The following is a 22119-nucleotide window of genomic DNA, read 5'->3' on the forward strand; positions in this document are numbered from 1 at the left end:
CCTCACCCCTGACTGTAAGCCCATCGCCACAAAGAGCAGGCGATACAGTGCCGGGGACAGGGTTTTCATCAAAACCGAAGTGGAACGGCTCCTGAAGGAGGGGATTATTGAGGGCAGCTCCAGCCCCTGGCGAGCCCAGGTTGTGGTCGTTAAGACCGGCGAGAAACAACGCCTGGTCATCGACTACAGCCAAACAATAAACCGCTACACCCTGCTGGACGCCTACCCACTCCCCCGCATAGCTGACATGGTCAACCAGATCGCGCAGTACCGCGTCTTTTCGACCATTGACCTGAAATCAGCGTACCACCAGCTCCCCATCAGCCCTGAAGACCGCCAGTATACTGCTTTTGAGGCAAACGGCCGCCTCTATCACTTCCTTAGGGTTCCCTTCGGCGTTACCAACGGGGTCTCCGTCTTCCAAAGGGAGATGGACCGGATGGTCGATCAAAACGAGCTGCAGGCCACTTTCCCTTACCTAGATAATGTGACCATCTGCGGCCATGACTTGCAGGACCATGACGCAAACCTCGAGAAATTCCTCCGCACCGCCCAACTCCTGAACCTGACATATAACAAGGAGAAGTGCATATTCCGCACAGACCGCCTCGCCATCCTTGGCTGTGTTGTAGAACACGGGGTCATCGGTCCCGACCCGGACCGGATGCGTCCCCTTATGGAACTCCCACTGCCCCACTGCCTAAAAGCTCTGAAGAGGTGCCTAGGGTTTTTTTCCTACTACGCTCAGTGGGTCCCCTACTATGCAGACAAAGCCCGTCCGCTGATCAAGTCCACCTCTTTTCCCGTGACGGCAGAGGCCCGCTTAGCCTTCCACCGTATCAAGGAAGACATTGCCAAAGCCACCATGCACGCAGTGGACGAATCCATCCCCTTCCAGGTGGAAAGCGATGCGTCCGACTTCGCTCTGGCCGCCACCCTTAATCAGGCGGGGAGACCTGTGGCATTCTTCTCACGAACCCTCCAGGGCCCGGAGACCAGACACTCCGCGGTCGAGAAGGAGGCCCAGGCTATCGTGGAGGCTGTGCGTCATTGGAGGCACTACCTGGCCGGAAAACGATTTACCCTGCTCACTGACCAGCGTTCAGTTGCTTTTATGTTCAACAACAAGCAGAGGGGCAAAATCAAAAATGACAAGATCTTGAGGTGGAGAATCGAACTTTCCACCTACAATTACGAGATCTTGTACCGGCCTGGGAAGCTCAATGAACCCCCAGATGCCCTATCGCGTGGCACCTGCGCCAGCGCGCAGATCGATAGGCTGAGGGCCCTCCACAATGACCTCTGCCACCCGGGGGTCACCAGGTTCTTCCACTTCATCAAGGCCCGCAACCTGCCTTACTCCATTGAGGAGGTCAGGACCATGACCAAGAACTGCCAAGTCTGCGCTGAGTGCAAACCGCACTTTTATAGACCAGACAGAGCCCACCTGATAAAAGCCACTCGCCCTTTCGAACGCCTGAGCGTCGATTTTAAAGGGCCTCTCCCCTCCTCCGACCGCAATGTGTACTTCCTCAACATCATTGACGAGTACTCCCGGTTCCCGTTCGCTTTCCCCTGCCCGGACATGACCAGTGCCACGGTCATTAAATGTCTGAACAGCCTCTTCACCCTGTTCGGTTTCCCCAGCTATATCCATAGCGACCGGGGCTCATCGTTTATGAGCGACGAACTCCGCCAGTACCTGCTCGCTAGGGGTATTGCCACAAGCAGGACCACCAGTTACAACCCCCGGGGGAACGGACAGGTGGAAAGAGAGAATGCAACTGTTTGGAAGGCTGCCCTACTAGCCTTAAAGTCTAGGGGCCTTCCGACCTCCCGCTGGCAGGAGGTGCTCCCCGATGCGCTCCACTCGATTCGGTCACTTCTCTGCACTGCCACCAATGCCACCCCTCACGAGAAAATGTTTGTCTTCCCAAGGAAGTCCACATCGGGGACATCGTTACCGCCATGGCTGACGTCCCCAGGGCCGGTACTACTGAGAAGACACGTGAGGGCCAATAAAACGGACCCCCTGGTCGAGAGGGTCGACCTCCTCCACGCCAACCCCCAGTACGCTTACATTGCGTACCCGGACGGGCGGGAGGACACAGTCTCCATACGAGACCTCGCACCCTCGGGGACCGCTGTAACCCACTACCCATTACCACCCCCCCCCACGACCCGATATCCAACCCCAGCAGCCGGCTCGCCTTGGACCGTCACCCATGAGGACTACACTCCAGGGCCCCAGCCTACACGGGACGCGACGCCGGAAGCTCCACCACCCCTGCCGTCGCCACGTCGATCACAGCGGCAGACAAGACCTCCAGAGAGACTCCAATACACGAACTTTTAAATACACTTCACCCCGCCGGACTCATTTTTAAACAAGGGGTGAATGTGGTAAACCACTGTCATACCTGTCTGTGTCTGTATGTGTATTCCACTAGGTACAGGTCTGGACATGCCTCGGCTGACTCCTCCCACTATTCCAGGTATATAAGTGACTACCTCCCAGTCCCTTAGTATTCTGGACGGGTCGACCACTCGAGACAAGACCTTCATTCTTTAGTTAATAAAAGCCTGATTGTTACTCGCTCAACTTCAGTCTTTTGAGTAATTGATGGCGCATCACTGTGTGTGGGGATTATTGAGGGTCTGTAATCTCTGGAGCCCACTCACTGTGTGTGGGGATTATTGAGGGTCTGTAATCTCTGGAGCCCACTCACTGTGTGTGAGGATTATTGAGGGTCTGTAATCTCTGGAGCCCACTCACTGTGTGAGGATTATTGAGGGTCTGTAATCTCTGGAGCCCACTCACTGTGTGGGGATTATTGAGGGTCTGTAATCTCTGGAGCCCACTCACTGTGTGGGGATTATTGAGGGTCTGTAATCTCTGGAGCCCACTCACTGTGTGTGGGGATTATTGAGGGTCTGTAATCTCTGGAGCCCACTCACTGTGTGTGGGGATTATTGAGGGTCTGTAATCTCTGGAGTCCACTCACTGTGTGTGGGGATTATTGAGGGTCTGTAATCTCTGGAGCCCACTCACTGTGTGTGAGGATTATTGAGGGGCTGTAATCTCTGGAGCCCACTCACTGTGTGTGAGGATTATTGAGGGTCTGTAATCTCTGGAGCCCACTCACTGTGTGAGGATTATTGAGGGTCTGTAATCTCCAGAGCCCACTCACTGTATGTGGGGATTATTGAGGGTCTGTAATCTCTGGAGCCCACTCACTGTGTGTGGGGATTATTGAGGGTCTGTAATCTCTGGAGCCCACTCACTGTATGTGAGGATTATTGAGGGTCTGTAATCTCCGGAGCCCACTCACTGTGTGTGAGGATTATTGAGGGTCTGTAATCTCTGGAGCCCACTCACTGTATGTGGGGATTATTGAGGGTCTGTAATCTCTGGAGCCCACTCACTGTGTGAGGATTATTGAGGGTCTGTAATCTCCGGAGCCCACTCACTGTGTGAGGATTATTGAGGGTCTGTAATCTCTGGAGCCCACTCACTGTGTGGGGATTATTGAGGGTCTGTAATCTCTGGAGCCCACTCACTGTGTGTGGGGATTATTGAGGGTCTGTAATCTCCGGAGCCCACTCACTGTGTGTGAGGATTATTGAGGGTCTGTAATCTCTGGAGCCCACTCACTGTGTGTGAGGATTATTGAGGGTCTGTAATCTCTGGAGCCCACTCACTGTGTGAGGATTATTGAGGGTCTGTAATCTCTGGAGCCCACTCACTGTGTGTGAGATTATTGAGGGTCTGTAATCTCTGGAGCCCACTCACTGTGTGTGGGGATTATTGAGGGTCTGTAATCTCCGGAGCCCACTCACTGTGTGAGGATTATTGAGGGGCTGTAATCTCTGGAGCCCACTCACTGTGTGGGGATTATTGAGGGTCTGTAATCTCTGGAGCCCACTCACTGTGTGGGGATTATTGAGGGTCTGTAATCTCTGGAGCCCACTCACTGTGTGAGGATTATTGAGGGTCTGTAATCTCTGGAGCCCACTCACTGTGTGGGGATTATTGAGGGGCTGTAATCTCTGGAGCCCATTGTTTGGTGATTATGGGAGCGGCACAATCTAACAACATGTATTAGAAGATAAGAACAATAGAAATAGGTGCAGGAGTAGGCCATTTGGCCTTCGAGCCTGCTTCGCCTTTCAATAAGATCTGATCTTAGCCTCAACACCACTTTCCCGCCCGCTCCCCATAACCCTTGACTCCCCTGTAGCTCAAATATCTGCCTATCTCCGCCTTGAATATATTCACTGACTCACCCTCCACAGCTCTCTGGGGCAGAGAATTCCAGAGATTCACGACCCTCTGAGAGAAGAAATTCCTCCTCATCTCCGTCGTAAGTGGGTGTCCCCGTATCCTGAAACTATGCCCCCTAGTTCTAGATTCCCCCACGAGGGGAAACATCCTCACTGCATCTACCCTGTCAAGCCCCCTCAGAATCTTATATGTTTCAATAAGATCACCTCTCATTCTTCTAAACTCCAATGAGTATAGGCCCAACCTGCTCAACCTTTCCTCATAAGACAACCCCTTCATCTCAGGAATCAACCTCGAGAACCTTCTCTGAACTGCCTCCAATGCAAGTATATCCTTCCTTAAATAAGGAGACCAAAACTGTACGCAGTACTCCAGATGAAGCCTCACCAACGCCCTGTACAGTTGTAGCAGGACTTCCCTACTTTTATACTCCAACCCCCTTGCAATAAATATTATGTCCGTGTATAATTGAGACACGGACTGCAGGAGTTGATTATAACAAGTCTTTACTGAATGGAGACAACCTGGAAACTGAAACTACAGAAGCCTGCTAGGGCCTTTTATACAGGGGTGGTCACTGCCGGTACTGCAGTCTGAGACCAGTTATTCCCTTAAAGGTACATACACAACAATAAAGGCCAACGTTCCATTTGCCTTCCTAATTACTTGCTGTACCTGCATGCTAACTTTTTGTGTTTCATGTACGAGGACCCCCAGGTCCCTCTGTACCGCAGCATTTTGTAGTCTCTCTCCATTTAAATAATAATTTGCTTTTCTATTCTTCCTACCAAAGTGAATAACCTCACATTTCCCCACATTATACTCCATCTGCCACCTTACTGCCCACTCACTCAGTCTCTCTATATCCCTTTGCAGACTCTTTGGGCTCGATTTTCATTGAGCCTTGGAGGCGGGCGGGGGGTTAAAATCGCAGAAACTGGCGGGCGGGACCCCACCCCCACTTAAAATCGCAGAAACTGGCGGGCGGGACCCCACCCCCACCTCACCCCCACCCCACCCCACCTGGTTCCCGACTCCGAGCAATTTTATCTCAGGCGTGTCTGATGGTCCCGACTCCGTCCCGCATCCAACAGGCGGGACTGGTCTTTAAGGCCCTTAATTAACACTAAATGGCCTCTATAATCCTATTTTAACAGGCCCTTGCGAATTTAACCCTTTTCCCACGTAAAACACGCCTGGTGGGAAACACGACGGTGAAACCTGGCGGGAGCACTATTGGATTGCTGACTATCAACTGCAGGTCAACCATTAAAGAGGAGATTTGATCAGCTGTAGGAACGGCGAGACTCCTAACTAAAGGACTGAGATCAAGTCAGTCTATTAAACAAACGATGTTTAATGCTAATAGACAGAGTTTAACACCAAAACAATGGAAAGCTGGATAACAGGTCTGTACTGGTTGCTAGCTCCACGAGGACTGACTAGAGCCCCTCCCTGGTTGGACGTCATGACGTCATCACGTTTTCCCGCCACTGGAGGATCACATGATCAACGTGATGACGTCATCGCGTTGGGCCTCGGTCTTAAAGGGACCGCGCTATGTACAGAGCTACAGATTCATTCTGTAGCTAACAATTAGTTAAAGATAATTATGTACATAAGATCAGAGTCCCCTTGGTGGCTCTGCCACACAGCCATGATTTGCAGGTGGTAGGACTTAGTGGTCTCAGGTCTGGGGCAACTTTTAGAAGGCATAACAACACCTGTGGAAGGTTGGAGCCTCACACCCATCTCCAGTGTGACCTCCTGGGAAACTCCTCTCACCACCTTCACTCAGCGCTTTCTCAACAGAGGCATATACCAGAAGCATGGGAGCCATTTATTTCCTTCCCATCTGGGCATTAGAGGAGCTCGAGCACCAGCCGCGGCAGCAGCAGAACCAGGAACAACAGCAGCAGCAGGAGCGCCAGGCTGCTGCTCACCCACCTGAAGCTGCACAGGCCAGGAGGGACCAGCGCCTGGAAGCCCGTCGACGCGGGAGATACCCCCAAACAAGGTCTACAGACGCAGGGTCAGCTATCTCAACATGTCTGAGCAGCAGTGCCAAAGGCGGCTCCGACTTTCGTGAGAGGTAGTGACTGACATCTGCGCAATGCTACAGCAAGACCTGCTGCCCAGAGGACCAGGTGGACAAGCATTACCAGTGGCCGTCAAAGTCACCACCGCACTCAACTTTTTTGCCTCAGGCTCTTTCCAGGGATCAGCAGCAGACATCAGCGGCATCTCCCAGGCGGCCGCACACACTTGCATCACGCAGGTAACCGATGCCCGCTTTGCCCTCGCGCACAATCACATCCATTTCACCAAGGATCGGGCAAGTGTCACGTTGCGAGCGGTTGGATTAGCTCATCTGGCAGGCTTTCCAAGGGTGCAGGGCGTTGTTGACTGCACACATGTGGCCCCTAGGGCACCCCATCGCAATCCAGGTATTTTTGTCAACCGCAAGAGCTTCCACCCCCTCAACGTTCAGCTGGTGTGTGACCACAAGAAGGAAATTTTGCATGTTTGTGCCATGTACCCTGTGAGGGTGCCGGTTAGTTCCCTCAGTAACCCCTAGATGGCACCTTCACTTGTTTTTTTCCCTTTGCTAATTGTTACTAGTTTCTCCTGTGTTTATTACTTAACTGCCTTTTATCAGGTTTATTGGTTTCACCTGTTTTTGCTTGTATTTAAGTTCTGTGGTTTCTTCCCTCTGTGCTCAGTCTTGACAAGCCGTTTGCCTAGTGGTAGCTTGTCTTGAGCTCCTATGTTTGTAACTGTTTACCTGTGTGATTCTAGTAAAGTACTTTTATTTAAGACTGCATACCTGTTTCTCGCTTCGTCTGTCTGCACTTGGGTCCCGAACCAGCCTCGCCCTGACAGTACCCTGGCAGTTGCCATGACTCCTTCATACTGCGCCAGTCTAGTGTGCCTCTGCTATTCAGTCCGCCAGACCAACTTAACGGATGGCTACTTGGAGACAAGGGCTATCCCCTGAGGACGTGGCTAATGACGCCGTTGAGGAGGCCAGCCAACGAAGCTGAGGAGCGCTACAACTCCAGTCACATTTCCACCAGATCCATTATCGAGCAAACCATCGGTTTGCTGAAGATGCGCTTCAGATGCCTGGATAGATCAGGTGGAGCCCTGCAGTACTCAGCAGCCAGGGTCTCCAGAATCGTCGTGGTTTGCTGTGCACTTCACAACATGGCACAGTGTCGTAGCTTGCAGATTCCTGAGGACCAAGTGGCTCCTCACATATCCTCCTCAGATGAGGAGGAGGAGGAGTGCGAAAACCAACACCCTGCAGAGGCCCATCAACCAGCGGCAGCATTACGCGAGAACATTGCTGCCCGGGATGCAAGGAACGCACTCATCCTGGCCAGATTTGCTTAGCCTAGTCAATCAAACACTTTTGCCTTGCAGCTTCTTACCAAAGCATTGACAATGGCCAAGAACCAGAGGATTCCTAGCACTCCAACCACCATACTGACAGTTGCAAGTATTCCTAAGGCCTCAATGTGGAAGTCCCATTCGCGAAATGACAGACGCCACAACTGCAACTTTTGCCATCCGAATTTTTATGTACAGTTACGACGTGATGGCATTTTTACACTAAATACGAAATTCCACCCAAGTGACTACCCTTGTGACTACTTGTGCTTTATCTTCCTCTTACGCGTGCTCCTACGTAGTGCTTCCCCTGTGGCTTCAGCAGATGCGGAGGCCCCTTGCTCACTTTCCTGCTGCTCCTGTCTCGACATCTTTGGCGGGCGTCCTCTAGGGTGGCGAGCCTGTGAGGGCTCGTCAACAGTCTGCTGCTCCTGCGGCTGTGCAGGGGTTGAGACGTCTATCTCACTTGGGTGTGGACTCCGGTGGGGCTCTGACCGAGGGCTCTGCAGTGACATGGAAGTGTGAGCGCTTGGAGAGGAACCCCCACTTCCTTGAGGTCTGCCACCAACCTCCCTCTCCAATGCCTACAAGTGGCTGGAGAGCACCTTGCTGCACATCAGGGGGGCCATGGGGACCAGTATCTGCAATGGCAGTCCTACTCAGAAGGACTTCCATGAAGGTCTGGTTTCTCTGTTCAATAGATGCCCATCGCTCCTCAAGAGATGTCATTCTATTCTGAACAATGACCATGTTTTCCATACCCTGGCGACTAAGCTCCTCCATGGCCGTAGCCCTCCTTTCCCCTACCGTAGCCATCCTCTCCTCTACAGTAGCCAGCCTTACCATGGAGGTAGCAAGTGTTTCCACGGAGGTAGCCATCCTTTCCGTGGTGATGCGTTCATGCACCAATGACTCCACAAAGGCTCTGCTCATGTTCGCTATGGACTCCTCCATTCACTCCACACTCGCAGCGACCCTAGAGACAAAACCTGCCAGAGACTCCTGCATCTGTGCCTGGAGTTCCATTACCTCTGATCTTATGGATGGACCCAGAGGCAGAGGGTCGACATGCTGCTGAGCCGAGCTGGCAGAGTCCTGCGCCTTCCGACTAGGACTCTCCACTGCTGTCCCTGTCTCCACAATCTGCTGATGCTCACTTGTGAGCTGTGATACACCAGGTGACAACACTACTCTATGTCCCAAAGATCCTACCGAGGTGTGACTGTCTGCGCTGGTGCTGGGTGCACTGAATTCTGCTGACGCTGCGCCCTCAGAGGTTGCAGCTTCCTCTGAGGAGTCTGGCTGCTCAGCCTCTTCTTCCTGGCTAGTGGAGACGGATGCTTGTGATGGTCCTGTGGGGGACGGTGCTATTTACATTTAATGTTAATGTTATTTGTACTGGACTCATGGGAGCTTGCAAGATCACATTTTGTTGTTCATGTACTTGTGCATTGTACAATGACAATAAAGTTGAATTATTAATATTATTATTATTATTGTGATGCAAAGGCTACATGCACGTAGCTTTTTGCAGATGCTCATAAGTCCATCTGTTAGAGCTTCACAATCATTATCAGCGACTCATGCAATGTCAAAGAGAGAGATGGGGAAATTTTCTGTCACCAGCTTGCTGTGTTGCACCCGTCTGTCCGTCCCCCAAGCGCAAATCATCCTCAATGCCCATAATTTCCAGGACGGCCTCCTCCCAGGGGGTGAGCTGGGCTAATGAGGGTGGGCCTCCTCCTGTCCTGGCTCGCTCTCTTTTGTTGTGAGCTCTCCTTTCCTGCAATGAGGGAGACAAGTGGAGGTTGAGTGAGAATGAAGGAGTGAGTGTAGAGATTGCATAGCATAGATACTTAGAAGGAGACAGAGATGGAGTGAGGTTGCAAGACCGAGGGCCCTCCCTGTGTGTTGTCAGTTGTGTTCAAAGCATCAGAGTGAGAGGGAGTGTGAGGGCTGCATGTTGGAATAGTTATGTGAATGTGAGCATAGAGAGAGAGGGAATGGGTAAGGGTGCATGGATGTCTGTGTCAAGTGGGATGTGGAGGAAGAGATTGCTGAAGCTGAGTGCTGGTAAGGAAAGGCAATGGGGATCAGATTGAGGGTGATGGGAAATTCATACTCACTTTTCCAGTGCACTGAAGGTCATGAAATCTTTTCCTGCACTGTATCCAGGTTCTGCGGGTGACTCCCAAGGAGTTGACCTCCTCAGACACCTGCATCCACACAGCCTTGGTCTGAGTGGGAGGCCTCTTCGTCCCTGATGAAGGGAACAGGACCTCCCTGTTGGCCCTAGCACCATCCACCAATGCCTGCAGTGCCACCTCGTCAAAGCGAGGAGCTGATCTTGCCCTCCCTTTTGTCATCTTTCCTGCAGGTCCCTCTGACACCAAATGGAGAAAACTTGGAAGCCTGCAGAAGAAGCAAGGCTTGCTGTGGACCTTAAATGCGCAGCAATGATGACGTCATCGGAGGGGACTTTCAGTCATGAAAAACCCCTTTGCAAAGGCTTCCCACACGTTGGAAATCAATTGGCCAATTGAGTTAAAATTGCATCAATCTCCCACATCCATTTAGATTCGTGTGGGAAACACAAAATTCGGATAACACGACAACAGCCCGCACCTGAGTTAAAATCCAGCCCTTTGTGTCGTCCTCGCAGCTTGCTTTCCCACCTATCTTTGTATCGTCAGCAAATTTGGCTACATTACACTCGGTCGCTTCATCCAAGTCATTAATATAGATTGTAAATAGTTGAGGCCCCAGCACCGATCCCTGCGGCACCCCACTAGTTATAGTTTGCCAACCTGAAAATGACCCCTTTATCCCGACTCTCTGTTTTCTGTTAGCCAATCCTCTATCGAATCTAATATATTACCCCCAACCCCGTGAGCTCTTATCTTGTGCAGTAACCTTTTATGTGGCACCTTATCGAATGCCTTTTGGAAATCCAAATACACTACATCTACTGGTTCCCCTTTATCCACCCTGCTCGTTACATCCTCAAAGAACTCTAATAAATTTGACAAACACGATTTCCCTTTCATAAAACCATGTTGACTCTGCTTGATTGTATTATGATTTTCTAAACGTCCTGCTATTACTTCCTTAATAATGGATTACAGCATTTTCCCAATGACAGATGTTAGACTAACTGGCCTATAGTTCCCTGCTTTCTGTCTCCCTCCTTTCTTGAATAGGGGAGTTACATTTGTGGTTTTCCGTTGGGACCTTTCTAGAATCTAGGGAATTTTGGAAGATTATAACCAATGTATCTACTATCTCTGCAGCCACATCTTTTAAGACTTTAGGATGCAGGCCATCAGGTCCAGGGGACTTGTCCACCTTTAGTCCCATTAGTTTGCCTAGTACTTTTTCCTCTAGTGATAGTCATTGTTTTAAGCTTCTGCCTCCCTTTTGCCCCTTGATTATCTACTATTATTGGGATGCTTTTAGTGTCTTCTACTGTGAAGACAGATACAAAATATTTGTTCAAAGTCTCTGCCATTCCTTGTTTCCCATTATTAATTCCCCAGTCTCATCCTCTAAGGGAGCAATGTTTACTTTAGCTACTCTCTTCCTTTTTATATACCTGTAGAAGCTCTTACTGTCTGTTTTTATATTTCTCGCTAGTTTACTCTCATAATCTATTTTCTCCCTCTTTATTATTTTCTAACCTGTTTCCAGAGAATATTTAAGTGGTACAGTGTGGTTGTGCATTACTGAAAAGCTACAATGAGCGAGTATTTCATGCAGACTGCATTCTTCCTTTCATTGCCAGGTGATGCAACATCCCACTGATGGAGGACAGGTTCTCGGCCTTCACTCCAACATGAAGGATGTGTCAGTGCGGGTCGCTGAGATCAGCATCTACTCTCTCTCCAGCCAGCCAATCGATCACGAGGATGGCATTGTACAAGCAGGGCCCAAGACAAAAGCCTCAGGTTGGTGATTGATTGCGTGAGATGTTCGGGTTTGGGAATGAACTGAATCTCCTTGGTCAAACTGCAGTCTTTGGGAAACACATGCTTCAGGCACATAATCTGTTGTGTTGGACAGTATAACACTCTGATTTCCATCAAAGAGCTCCAAATGCCCCTATTATTTATACATATACAGCGAGTAAGCCGAGACCTGCTGAATGAACAGGAACACGGCGCTTAATATTTTTTTTCGTTCATGGGATGTGGGCTTTGCTGGCAAGGCCAGCATTTATCGCCCATCCCTAATGGCCCTTGAGAACCTGATGAATAAACAGCAACTTTATAAAGTAACAGAACAATTCATCTTTACTCTGCATTTACACAATGAGTAAATCACCCAAATTATCAAAAATACTCCCTCAGTACTGCCCCTCTGACAGTGCAGCGCTCCCTCAGTACTGCCCCTCCGACAGTGCAGCACTCCCTCAGTACTGCCCCTCCGACAGTGCAGCGCTCCCTCAGTACTGCCCCTCCGACAGTGCAGCGCTCCCTCAGTACTGCCCCTCCGACAGTGCAGCACTCCCTCAGTACTGCCCCTCCGACAGTGCAGCACTCCCTCAGTACTGCCCCTCCGACAGTGCAGCGCTCCCTCAGTTCTCCCCCTCCGACAGTGCAGCGCTCCCTCAGTACTGACCTTCCAACAGTGCAGCACTCCCTCAGTACTGTAGTGGAGTGATAATGTCTAGATTATGACTTTCCATGCAGCCAATTCCTGATCTCAGGACAGTTATCCAGGAAAGGCCAGGCATTCCCTACAGGAGGAGATTACTGACTCACAGAGGGAACAGAGGAACAGGAGGAGGCCATTCAGCCCCTCGAGCCTGTTCCGCCATTCAATGAGATATTGGCTGATCTGCGACCTAACTCCAGATACCTGCCTTTGGCCCAGATTCCTTAATACCTTTAGTTAACAGAAAGCGATCAATCTCCGATTTAAAATTAACAATTGACCCAGCATTAATTGCCGTTTGCAGAAGAGAGTTCCAAACCTCTACCACCCTTTGTGTGTACAAATGTTTCCTAATTTCACTCCTGAAAGGTCTGGCTCTAATTTTTAGACTATGCCCCCTAGTCCTAGACTCCCCAACCAGCGAAATAGTTTCTCTCTATCGACCCTACCTGTTCCCCTTGATATCTTGAAAACTTCGATCAGATCACCCTTCAAAATTCTGGAGATTGCAACCCTAATTTGTGTAATCTCTCCTCGTAACTTAACCCTTTGAGTGCGGGTATCATCCTGAAGGGAGAGTCAGCCGGCTCTGCACTTGGGCACCTCCTAGTGGCTGAGGTCCAGCTCTGTCAGTAGTGGTGTAGAAGCATTACTCCAGCCTGTTATCTTAGCCAGGGGAGTCTGTACTGCAGGGAGAGTCTGCAAAGATGCAAGAGGAGATAATCAACTCATTTATTGCTGTGTTCTAAAAAATATCTTGTTCCACATCTTGCAGATCGATCCCCAGATATCGATAATTACTCCGAGGAAGAGGACGACAGCTTTTCCTCTGAGCAGGAGGGCAGCGATGATGCGGTGCCTAGCCAGGTAGAGAGATTCGACAGCTCCGCAAACACTTACGAGTCAAACATTCTCGGCTTCCAAACCAGGTCTGGGGCCCAAGCCGGAGGTGGGAGATGCGGGAAACATTAACTTTCCACCCAGAAGACTGCAGCCTGCCAATTTGCTCCAGGTTCCGGGGAGTCGATGGAACTTCTGTCCTCCTCAAACGTGACCCCTGACGACGTCTGTTGGGGCAGGACCAAGGGGAGGGAATTCCTGCACGGAGAATTCCCTTGCCCCTGGACACCAGAATCAAGAAGGGTACGGTAGCATACTGCTTATGATACTAGTAATCCAGAGGCTTGGCTTAATGATCCCGGAGACGTGAGTTCAAATCCCACCACGGCAGCTGGGCAATTTAAATAAATCTGGAATTTAAAACAAAAAGCTAGCATGAAACTACCGGATTATCAAATAAAAGCATCTGGTTCACGAATCCCCTTTAGGGAAGGAAATCTGCCGGCCTTACCCGGTCTGGCCGATATGTGACTCCAGACCCACAGCAATGTGGGTGACTGTTAACTACCTTCTGTAATAGCTGAGCAAGCCACTCAGTTATATTCAAGAAGGTGGCTCACCACCAACTTCTAAATGCCATTAGGGATGGGCAGTAAATGCTGGCCTTGCCAGCGACGCCCACATTCTGTGAATGAATAAAAAATTGAACCAGCGCTCCTGGCCTGGAGCTCCATAAGGATTCCAGCAGCAAGATTCATATCACCCCGAGTTGGGCAGAATTTTACAAACTGTCTTAGCTGTCTGGGCATCGGGCAGCGTTCCCGCCCCGCCCCGCCCCCCCCCCCCGCGGAAGCTATTTGCATCAGCTGACCCCACCCTGGACACAGATGTTCTCAGGAGCTGAGGCTTCTGGTGGCCGCTCCGTCACACCTAACGCGGAGAGGAGCCGAGGATTCTTAGCCCCAAAGTCTATATTTCTGAAGGGGCAATGCCTACAATGGGGTTCACAGTATTAATTAACTTTGTAAATATTCAGTGGATGTAAATAGCCCTGCTATTTACACTCGACCCCACCTGAGAATAATGGAGTATCGCTTGGTACCTGGGAGCTCAGATTCCCCAGTACCTGGGACTACCATGTCCTCAATCTTAGGTTGCTTGGCATACATCCTCGGTTACTGAGAAAAGTAAAGGTAGAAATTGCAGAGGCTCTGGCCACAATCTTCCAGCCCTCCTTGGATATGGGGGTGGTGCCAGAGGACTGGAGGATTGAATATGTCACACTCCTGTTCAAAAAAGGGGAGAGGGATAAACCCGGCAACTACAGGCCAGTCAGCCTAATGTCAGTGGTGGGGAAACAATCATCCAGGACAAAATTAATTGGCATTTGGAAAAATATTTGTTAATAAATGAAAGCCAGCATGCATTTGTTAACGGTAAATCGTGTTTGACTAACTTGACTGAGTTCTTTGATGAAGTAACGGTGAGGGTCGTGCGGTTGCTGTTGTGTTTATGGACTTTCAAAAGGTGTTTGATAAAGTGCCACATAATGGACTTGTCAGCAAAATTAAAGCCCATGTGATTAAAGGGACAGTGACAGCGTGGATACAACATTGGCTGAGGGACAGAGAGCAGAGAGCAGTGGTGAATGGTTGTTTCTCAGACTGGAGGGAAGTATACAGTGGTGTTCCCCAGGGGTCGGTATTAGGACCACTCTTTTTGATCTATATTAATGACCTGGACTTGGGTATAAAGGGCATAATTTCAAAGTTTGCAGATGACACAAAACTTGGAAATGTAGTAAACAATGAGGAGGATAGTGATAGACTTCAGGAGGACACAGACAGGCTGGTGGAATGGGTGGACACGTGGCAGATGAAATTTAACACAGAGAAGTGCGAAGTGATACATTTCGGTCGGAAGAATGGGGAGAGGCAATATAAACTAAAGGGTACAATCCTAAAGGGGCTGCATGAACAGAGAGACCTGGGGGTATGTGTACACAAATCGTTGAAGGTGGCAGGGCAGGTTGAGAAGGCTGTTAAAAGCACTCAGGACCCTTGGCTTTATAAACAGAGGCATAAAGTACAAAAGCAAGGAAGTTATGCTAAACCTGTATAAAACACTGGTTAGGCCTCAGCTGGAGTATTGTGTCCAATTCTGGGCATCGCACTTTAGGAAGGGTGCCAAGGCCTTAGAGAGGGTGCAGAGGAGATTTCCTAGAATGGTTCCAGGGATGAGAGACTTCAGTTATGTGGAAAGACTGGAGAAGCTGGGATTGTTCTCCTTCGAGCAGAGAAGGTTACGGGAAGATTTAATATAGGTGTTCAAAATCAGGAAGGGTTTTGATAGAGTAAATAAGGAGAAACTGTTCCAGTGGCAGGAGGGTTGGTAACCAGAGGACACAGATTGAAGGTGATTGGCAAAAGAACCAGAGGGGGGATGAGGAGAATGTTTTTACGCAGCGAGTTGTTGTGATCTGGAACGCGCTGCCTGAAAGGGCAGAGGGAGCAGATTCAATAGTAACTTTCAAAAGGGAATTGGAGAAAATGAAAGGGGAAAATATGCAGGACTGTGGGGAAAGAGCGGGGAGTGGGACTGATTGGCTCTACCAAAGAGCCAGCACAGGCAGGATGGGCCGAATGGCCTCCCTCTGTACTGTAAGATTCTTTGCTTTTAATACCTGGGAATGGACATGTCCTCGATACCTGGGAATGGACATGAATTTGACCTGGATGATTACATATGTGAATAAAAGCCCATGTTGCTTTTGGAAATGGGTGATTATTTTGTAAAGAAAGTCAGGAGAATCTTCCTCACCAGAGAGTGGTGAGAATGTGGAACTCGCTACCACAGGGAGTGGTTGAGACGAATAGCACAGAGGCATTTAACGGGAAGCTAGATAAACACATGAGGGAGAAAGGAATAGAGGGTTATGTTGATGGGGTTAGATGAGGAGGCTCGAATGAAGCATAAATGCCGGCATGGACCAGTTGGGCCGAATGGCCTGTGTCTGTGCTGTAGACTCGATGTAATTCTCTGTAAGAATGGCTCTGATTTGTGTCTGTGGCTGTGTCTAGGATTTATACGATGAAGATGATGAACTGAGAAAACCGAAGAAGACCCGGCGGAAAATGATGCGGACCACCTCAATGACGCGGGTATGGTGGTTCAAGCCTGGCTTCTCCTCCTGCTCATTGTAAACCAGTTCAAGCAAAGTGTGCCAAGTTAGGGTGCCATTGTGTCAGTGGCAATGGGCAGCTCTGGGTTTGGCTGTGTTCACCTCCCTCTGTATCTAGTTATTTATTTGGGCTGGGACAGCTCATTGATCAGAAATGCTAGCGCATACCATTCATCCTGAAGTGCCCATACGTTGATGAAGAGGAAGGTAGCGCGAGCGGGGAGCGTCACCCCCATTTACACTGAACTAAAGACACACAGATAAAAACACTGCTCAGTTGTCAGGAGGGTGGACAGGAACGGACCTTCTCCACAAGCAATGTTACTGGTGCATTGCGGAGCGGAGCGGAGCGCCCTCTTGTGCCCCGGAGCAGCACCATTCGAACCATCATGGGGGGAGTGGATTCTCAGACCAACCTGACAATCAAACCAGAGCGGTCTGACCCCAGAAACCCAGGCTATGTCTGTTACCCATGGAGTTGCTGTAGTACGCGCAGAAACTCCCCCAGCAACTGACCTCGCATAGTGGCTGACATGAATCTTGTCATTCATGTGAAAATGGCTTATAATAATAATAATAATCAACTTTATTGTCATTGTTACTGCACAAGTGCAGTACAACGAAATGTAGGCTTGCGGCTCCCGAGAGTGTACATTTAGATTAAGACATTTAAACATTCAACATTCATTTGTCTTGTAATACATTAACATAAACATAACCATAATAAAGTGCATTGGCAGATGTGCAGGCTTTAGAGTTTATTTGTGGAGTTCAGTAGGATGACGGCCCTGGGAAAGAAGCTGTTCCTAAATCTGGTCGTTCGGGCAGCCTGCTGGTGGCGCTGTCCAGGGAGAGTATAAATACTCGGGCACGGGCCCAGCTTGTGCAGGACATTCTTTAACAGGAACTAGTGAAGGACACAACTAGACCTCCATGTTGAAAAACAGTTGATTAAAGCCTCGTAGTTTTCTTACGTCAGTGGCCACGGGGGAGGGGAGAGGCGGGCGTGCAGGACAGTGGAGGGGAGGGGTTGGAGGGGAGTGGAGTGGAGTGGAAGACCCAACATCGGCAGCACAGAAAACTGATATTTTTTGATTGCCAGGTAAAATTTTCGATTATGAATCTTTTAATAACTTTGACTAAATTTCAAATTGGAAGTGGGCAATTGTCCCTGCGTCCTGTCACTCTGCGGTGCCACATCTTGGTGCTTGAACCCACAGCATCTGTAGGCCAGATGTATCCTACTTGCAATCATTTCACACCCTTCCCTTTTCTCTTCTCCCCACTTAGCAACCGAACTTTAAACAGAAATTCGTTGCCTTGCTGAAGAGATTCAAAGTGACAGATGAGGTAGGTATTGTTGGATCAACTGTCGTTCAACCTCCTTCCTTCTTCGGTTCACAAGGACACGCTTCGAGTAAGCCTGAGACATTTGATGGCGGAGTGTACAGAACAGAGCAGAGGTGATCAATCTTTACCGTACAAGAGAGTAGCTTCGGGTTTCTCCCTCTCTCCAGCTCTCCAACTAACTCTGGAAAAGCAACCTTTTTACACCTCAGTTTGCCTACTTCAAAGGTTCATTTCACAGATAAGACCTCATGATTTATCTGTTCTCAGATTCTTTAAATAACAGTTTTATTGACAGTTTATTGAACTAAATATCCACTCTATACCATGGTTAATTGATCCCTCTGCCTATGTTGATTACACGAGTCATTAAAGTTATACATTAATCACTCATGGCCGAAGTCGTCCCAATCACTTATTTCCTTGCAGATAATAATCAGACGTTTGGAGCAGAACATAATCCATCCTTCCCTCTCATCGGCACCCCGTTTTTGTCCTGTTTATCTGAGAATTGACAATTGGTCTAGGGAATTGACAAAGTTGATCCAGGCAAATTGTTCCCTGTGGTGTTGTGTAGGATTCAAATCCCAAGGGACACAAGTTATAATCAAAGAAGTTCCAACAGCAACAAAAAGTCAAACATCCCAAGGCGCTTCACAGGAACGTTATCAAACATAATTTGACAACGAGCCACATAAGGAGATATTAGGGCAGATGACCAAAAGCTTGATCAAAGAGGTAGGTTTTAAGGGGCGTCTTAAAGGAGGTAGAGAGGCGGAGAGGTTTAGGGAGGGAATTCCAGAGCTTAGGGCCCAGGCAGCTGAAGGCACAGCCGCCACTGGTGGAGCGATTAAAGTAGTGAATGCGCAAGTAGCAGAATTCAAGAGCACAGAGACCTCAGAGGATTGTAAGGCTGGAGGAAGTTACAGAGACAGGGAGGGGCGAGGCCATGAATGGATTTGAAAACAAGGATGAGAATGTTAAAATCGAGGCGTTGTTTAACCGGGGGCCGATGTAGGTCAACGAGCACAGAGTTGATGGGTGAACGGGAGTTGGTGCGAGTTAGAACACGATCAGCAGGGTTTTGGATGAGCTGAAGTTTATGGAGGGTGGAATGTGGGAGGCCGGCAGGAGAGCGTTGCAATAGTCAAGGCTAGAGGTAACAAAGGCATGGATGAGGAGTAAGAAGGAGAGTCGGGGAGAACTTTTTGAATCCAAGGAGAATGAAGTTGTGGAATAAATTCCCAGGGAACAATATTGAAGCAGACAGTGAAATGAGGTCAAGCACCAATGGGATAAAGAAGTGATTGAGGAAGGGTACAAACTGGAGCAAAGAAGGCGGGACCAAGAGCTGGGTTCCAGTTCTGCTTTGCTGCTGAGGAACATTCGCCTCAACTATCAACTATTTACAATCTATATTAATGACTTGGATGAAGGGGCCGAGTGTAATGTAGCCAAATTTGCTGATGATACAAAGATAGGTGGGAAAGCAAGTTGTGTGGAGAACACAAAGGGGTCGATTTTCATGGAGCCGTCAGGCAGGGTTTCAGGCGTGTGGGGGGGGGGGGGGGGAGATCCCGATTTCGGGGGTCCCGACGCCATCCCGCCCAAAACCCCGCTCCACGCAACTTTCAGAGGCAGCGGGTACCCGCCCCGCACTGGGACCCGCCGACCCCAGGCGGGAAGGGATTAGTGCCAATTAACTGCCTGTTAACAGGTAGTTAACAGGCAGTTTTTAGCCTAATCCCTATTTTGAGGGGTTTCGTGTGGGTTTCCCGACGGCTCCAAACCACGCCAGGTTAGAGCAGGCGGGCCTTTGGGTTGAAGGAGTTGGAGGGGTCGCGATGTCGACGCTCAGGTGAGTGATGGGTGCATGAGTGCAAAGGTAAGTGTGTTTGGTGTGTGTAAAGTGTGTAAAGAACTTTTACTTACCTGTACTTACCTTCACAGCCTTTCTTCCTGTAGCTGTTGGGAGCCCATCACTCAGCCGGCACTTAAAGCTGAACGGCTGCGATCTGTGAAAAGTGATGGCCTTCAGCTTTGAGTGCTGCTGAGGGTTCTAACTGAGTCTGTGCAGAATGACTCATGTTAGAACTCAGACTGTCAGTGTTTGACAGCTTCAAACAGCTGTGAAACACTGATATTTCATCTGTCAAGAACTCTTGACAGATGAAATTGCAGTCTGTGACGTCACCTGTTGCTGGGTGGCCCTTAATTGGCCCGCTGAGCCCGCTGGGCAGGCTCAACAAGGTCAATCAAGGGAAAATCACACGGATTGGCCAGACGTCGATGTAGGCGGGACTAAAACCCGAAAGCTGTAGTTCCGCCTTCTTCCCGACAGCTTCAGGAAAATCGAGCCCAAAGAGTCTGCAAAGGGATATAGATAGACTGAGTGAGTGGGCAGTAAGGTGGCAGATGGAGTATAATGTGGGGAAATGTGAGGTTATTCACTTTGGTAGGAAGAATAGAGAAGCAAATTATTATTTAAATGGAGAGAGACTACAAAATGCTGCGGTACAGAGGGATCTGGGGGTCCTTGTACATGAAACACAAAAAGTTAGCAGGCAGGTACAGCAAGTAATTAGGAAGGCAAATGGAATGTTGGCCTTTATTGCAAAGGGAATGGAGTATAAAAGTAGGGAAGTCCTGTTACAACTGTACAGGGTATTGGTGAGACCAGACCTGGAGCACTGCATACAGTTTTGGTCTCCTTATTTAAGGAAGGATATACTTGCATTGGAGGCAGTTCAGAGAAGGTTCACGAGGTTGATTCCGGAGATGAAGGGGTTGTCTTATGAGGAAAGGTTGAGCAGGTTGGGCCGATACTCATTGGAGTTTAGAAGAATGAGAGGTGATCTTATTGAAACATATAAGATACTGAGGGGGCTCGACAGGGTAGATGCAGAGAGGATGTTTCCCCTCGTGGGGGAATCTAGAACTCGGGGGCATAGTTTCAGAATAAGGGGTCGCTCATTTAAAACGGAGATGAGGAATTTCTTCTCTCAGAGGGTCGTGAATCTTTGGAATTCTCTACCCCAGAGAGCTGTGCAGGGTGAGTCAGTGAATATATTCAAGGCGGAGAGAGGCAGATATTTGAGCTACAGGGGAGTCAAGAGTTGTGGGGAGCGGGCGGGAAAGTGGAGTTGAGGCCAAGATCAGATCTGCCATGATCTTATTGAATGGCGGAGCAGGCTCGAGGGGTCAAATGGCCGACTCCTGCTCCTGTTTCTTATGTTCTTATATTCTTATGTTATGTTCTTAAAACCTGAATAACTAACAGCTCCACACCCTAAGGCACTGGAGATGCACATTACCTCTACACCAAGCTGTCACATGGACTTGCATTTCTAATCCACCTTCCAGAACCTCAGGAAGTCCCAAAACACTTTACAGCCAATGAAGTACTTTTGAAGTGGAGTCACTGTTCTAATGTAAAACGCGGCAGCCAATTTGCGCACAGCAAGCTCCCATGAACATCAATGTGATAATGACCAGCTAATCTGTTTTAGTGATGTTCGTTAAGAGATAAATGTTGGCCGGGACACCGGGCAGATCTCCCCTGCTTGTCTGCGAAATAGAGCCATGGGATCTTTTACGTCCACCTGAGAGGGTAGACGGGTTTAATGCCTTATCCCTTTGACAGTGCAGCACTCCCTCAGTACTGCCCCTCCGACAGTGCAGCACTCCCTCAGTACTGCCCCTCCGACAGTGCAGCACCCCCTCAGTACTGCCCCTCCGACAGTGCAGCACCCCCTCAGTACTGCCCCTCCGACAGTGCAGCACTCCCTCAGTACTGCCCCTCCGACATTGCAGTGCTCCCTCAGCACTGCCCCTCCGACAGTGCAGCACTCCCTCAGTACTGCCCCTTCAACAGTGCAGCGCTCCCTCAGTACTGCCCCTCCGACATTGCAGCGCTCCCTCAGTACTGCCCCTCCGACAGTGCAGCATTCCCTCAGTACTGCCCCTCCGACAGTGCAGCATTCCCTCAGTACTGCCCCTCCAACAGTGTAGCACTCCCTCAGTACTGCCCCTCCGACAGTGCAGCATTCCCTCAGTACTGCCCCTCCAACAGTGCAGCACCCCCTCGGTACTGACCCTCCGACAGTGCAGCACTCCCTCAGTACTGTCCCATAGCAGTGTTATTGGGGTCTTTCTGATAGCAGTGTGAGTGGGGTCTTTCTGATAGTTAAATACCGCTGATGTATAAACCTTTGTCTGGAAGGTGCTGGACTCCGATCCTGTCGACCAGACCCAGGAAGCAGAGGAGGATCTTGACCTACTCTACGACAGCCTGGAAGTTTACAATCCCAGCGACAGCGGCCCAGAAATGGAGGACAACGAGAGCGTCCTGAGCACACCAAAGCCTAAACTAAAGTAAGTAATACTGAGCAATCTAGAGAAAAATACTTAATTGGAGGTA

At 49.6% G+C, this 22119-nt stretch overlaps 1 protein-coding gene across 6 annotated transcripts in view; it reads left to right on the forward strand.

Moving 5' to 3' along the window:
- The window catches only part of LOC147113203 (phosphofurin acidic cluster sorting protein 1-like), a 795587-nt gene that overhangs the window by 393998 nt on the left and 379470 nt on the right, over positions 1-22119 (forward strand). For all 6 annotated transcript variants that reach the window (XM_085998126.1, XM_085998127.1, XM_085998132.1 and 3 more), the window contains exons 5-9: positions 11460-11622; positions 13107-13198; positions 16252-16332; positions 17643-17702; positions 21922-22073. In XM_085998126.1, coding sequence (XP_085854252.1) covers positions 11460-11622; positions 13107-13198; positions 16252-16332; positions 17643-17702; positions 21922-22073 — 548 coding nt within the window. The remainder of the gene's footprint in view (positions 1-11459; positions 11623-13106; positions 13199-16251; positions 16333-17642; positions 17703-21921; positions 22074-22119) is intronic.

Source organism: Somniosus microcephalus, chromosome 9 (assembly GCF_052327205.1).
Source record: "Somniosus microcephalus isolate GS21.2 chromosome 9, FLI_Smic_1.0, whole genome shotgun sequence".
NCBI lineage: Eukaryota > Metazoa > Chordata > Chondrichthyes > Squaliformes > Somniosidae > Somniosus > Somniosus microcephalus.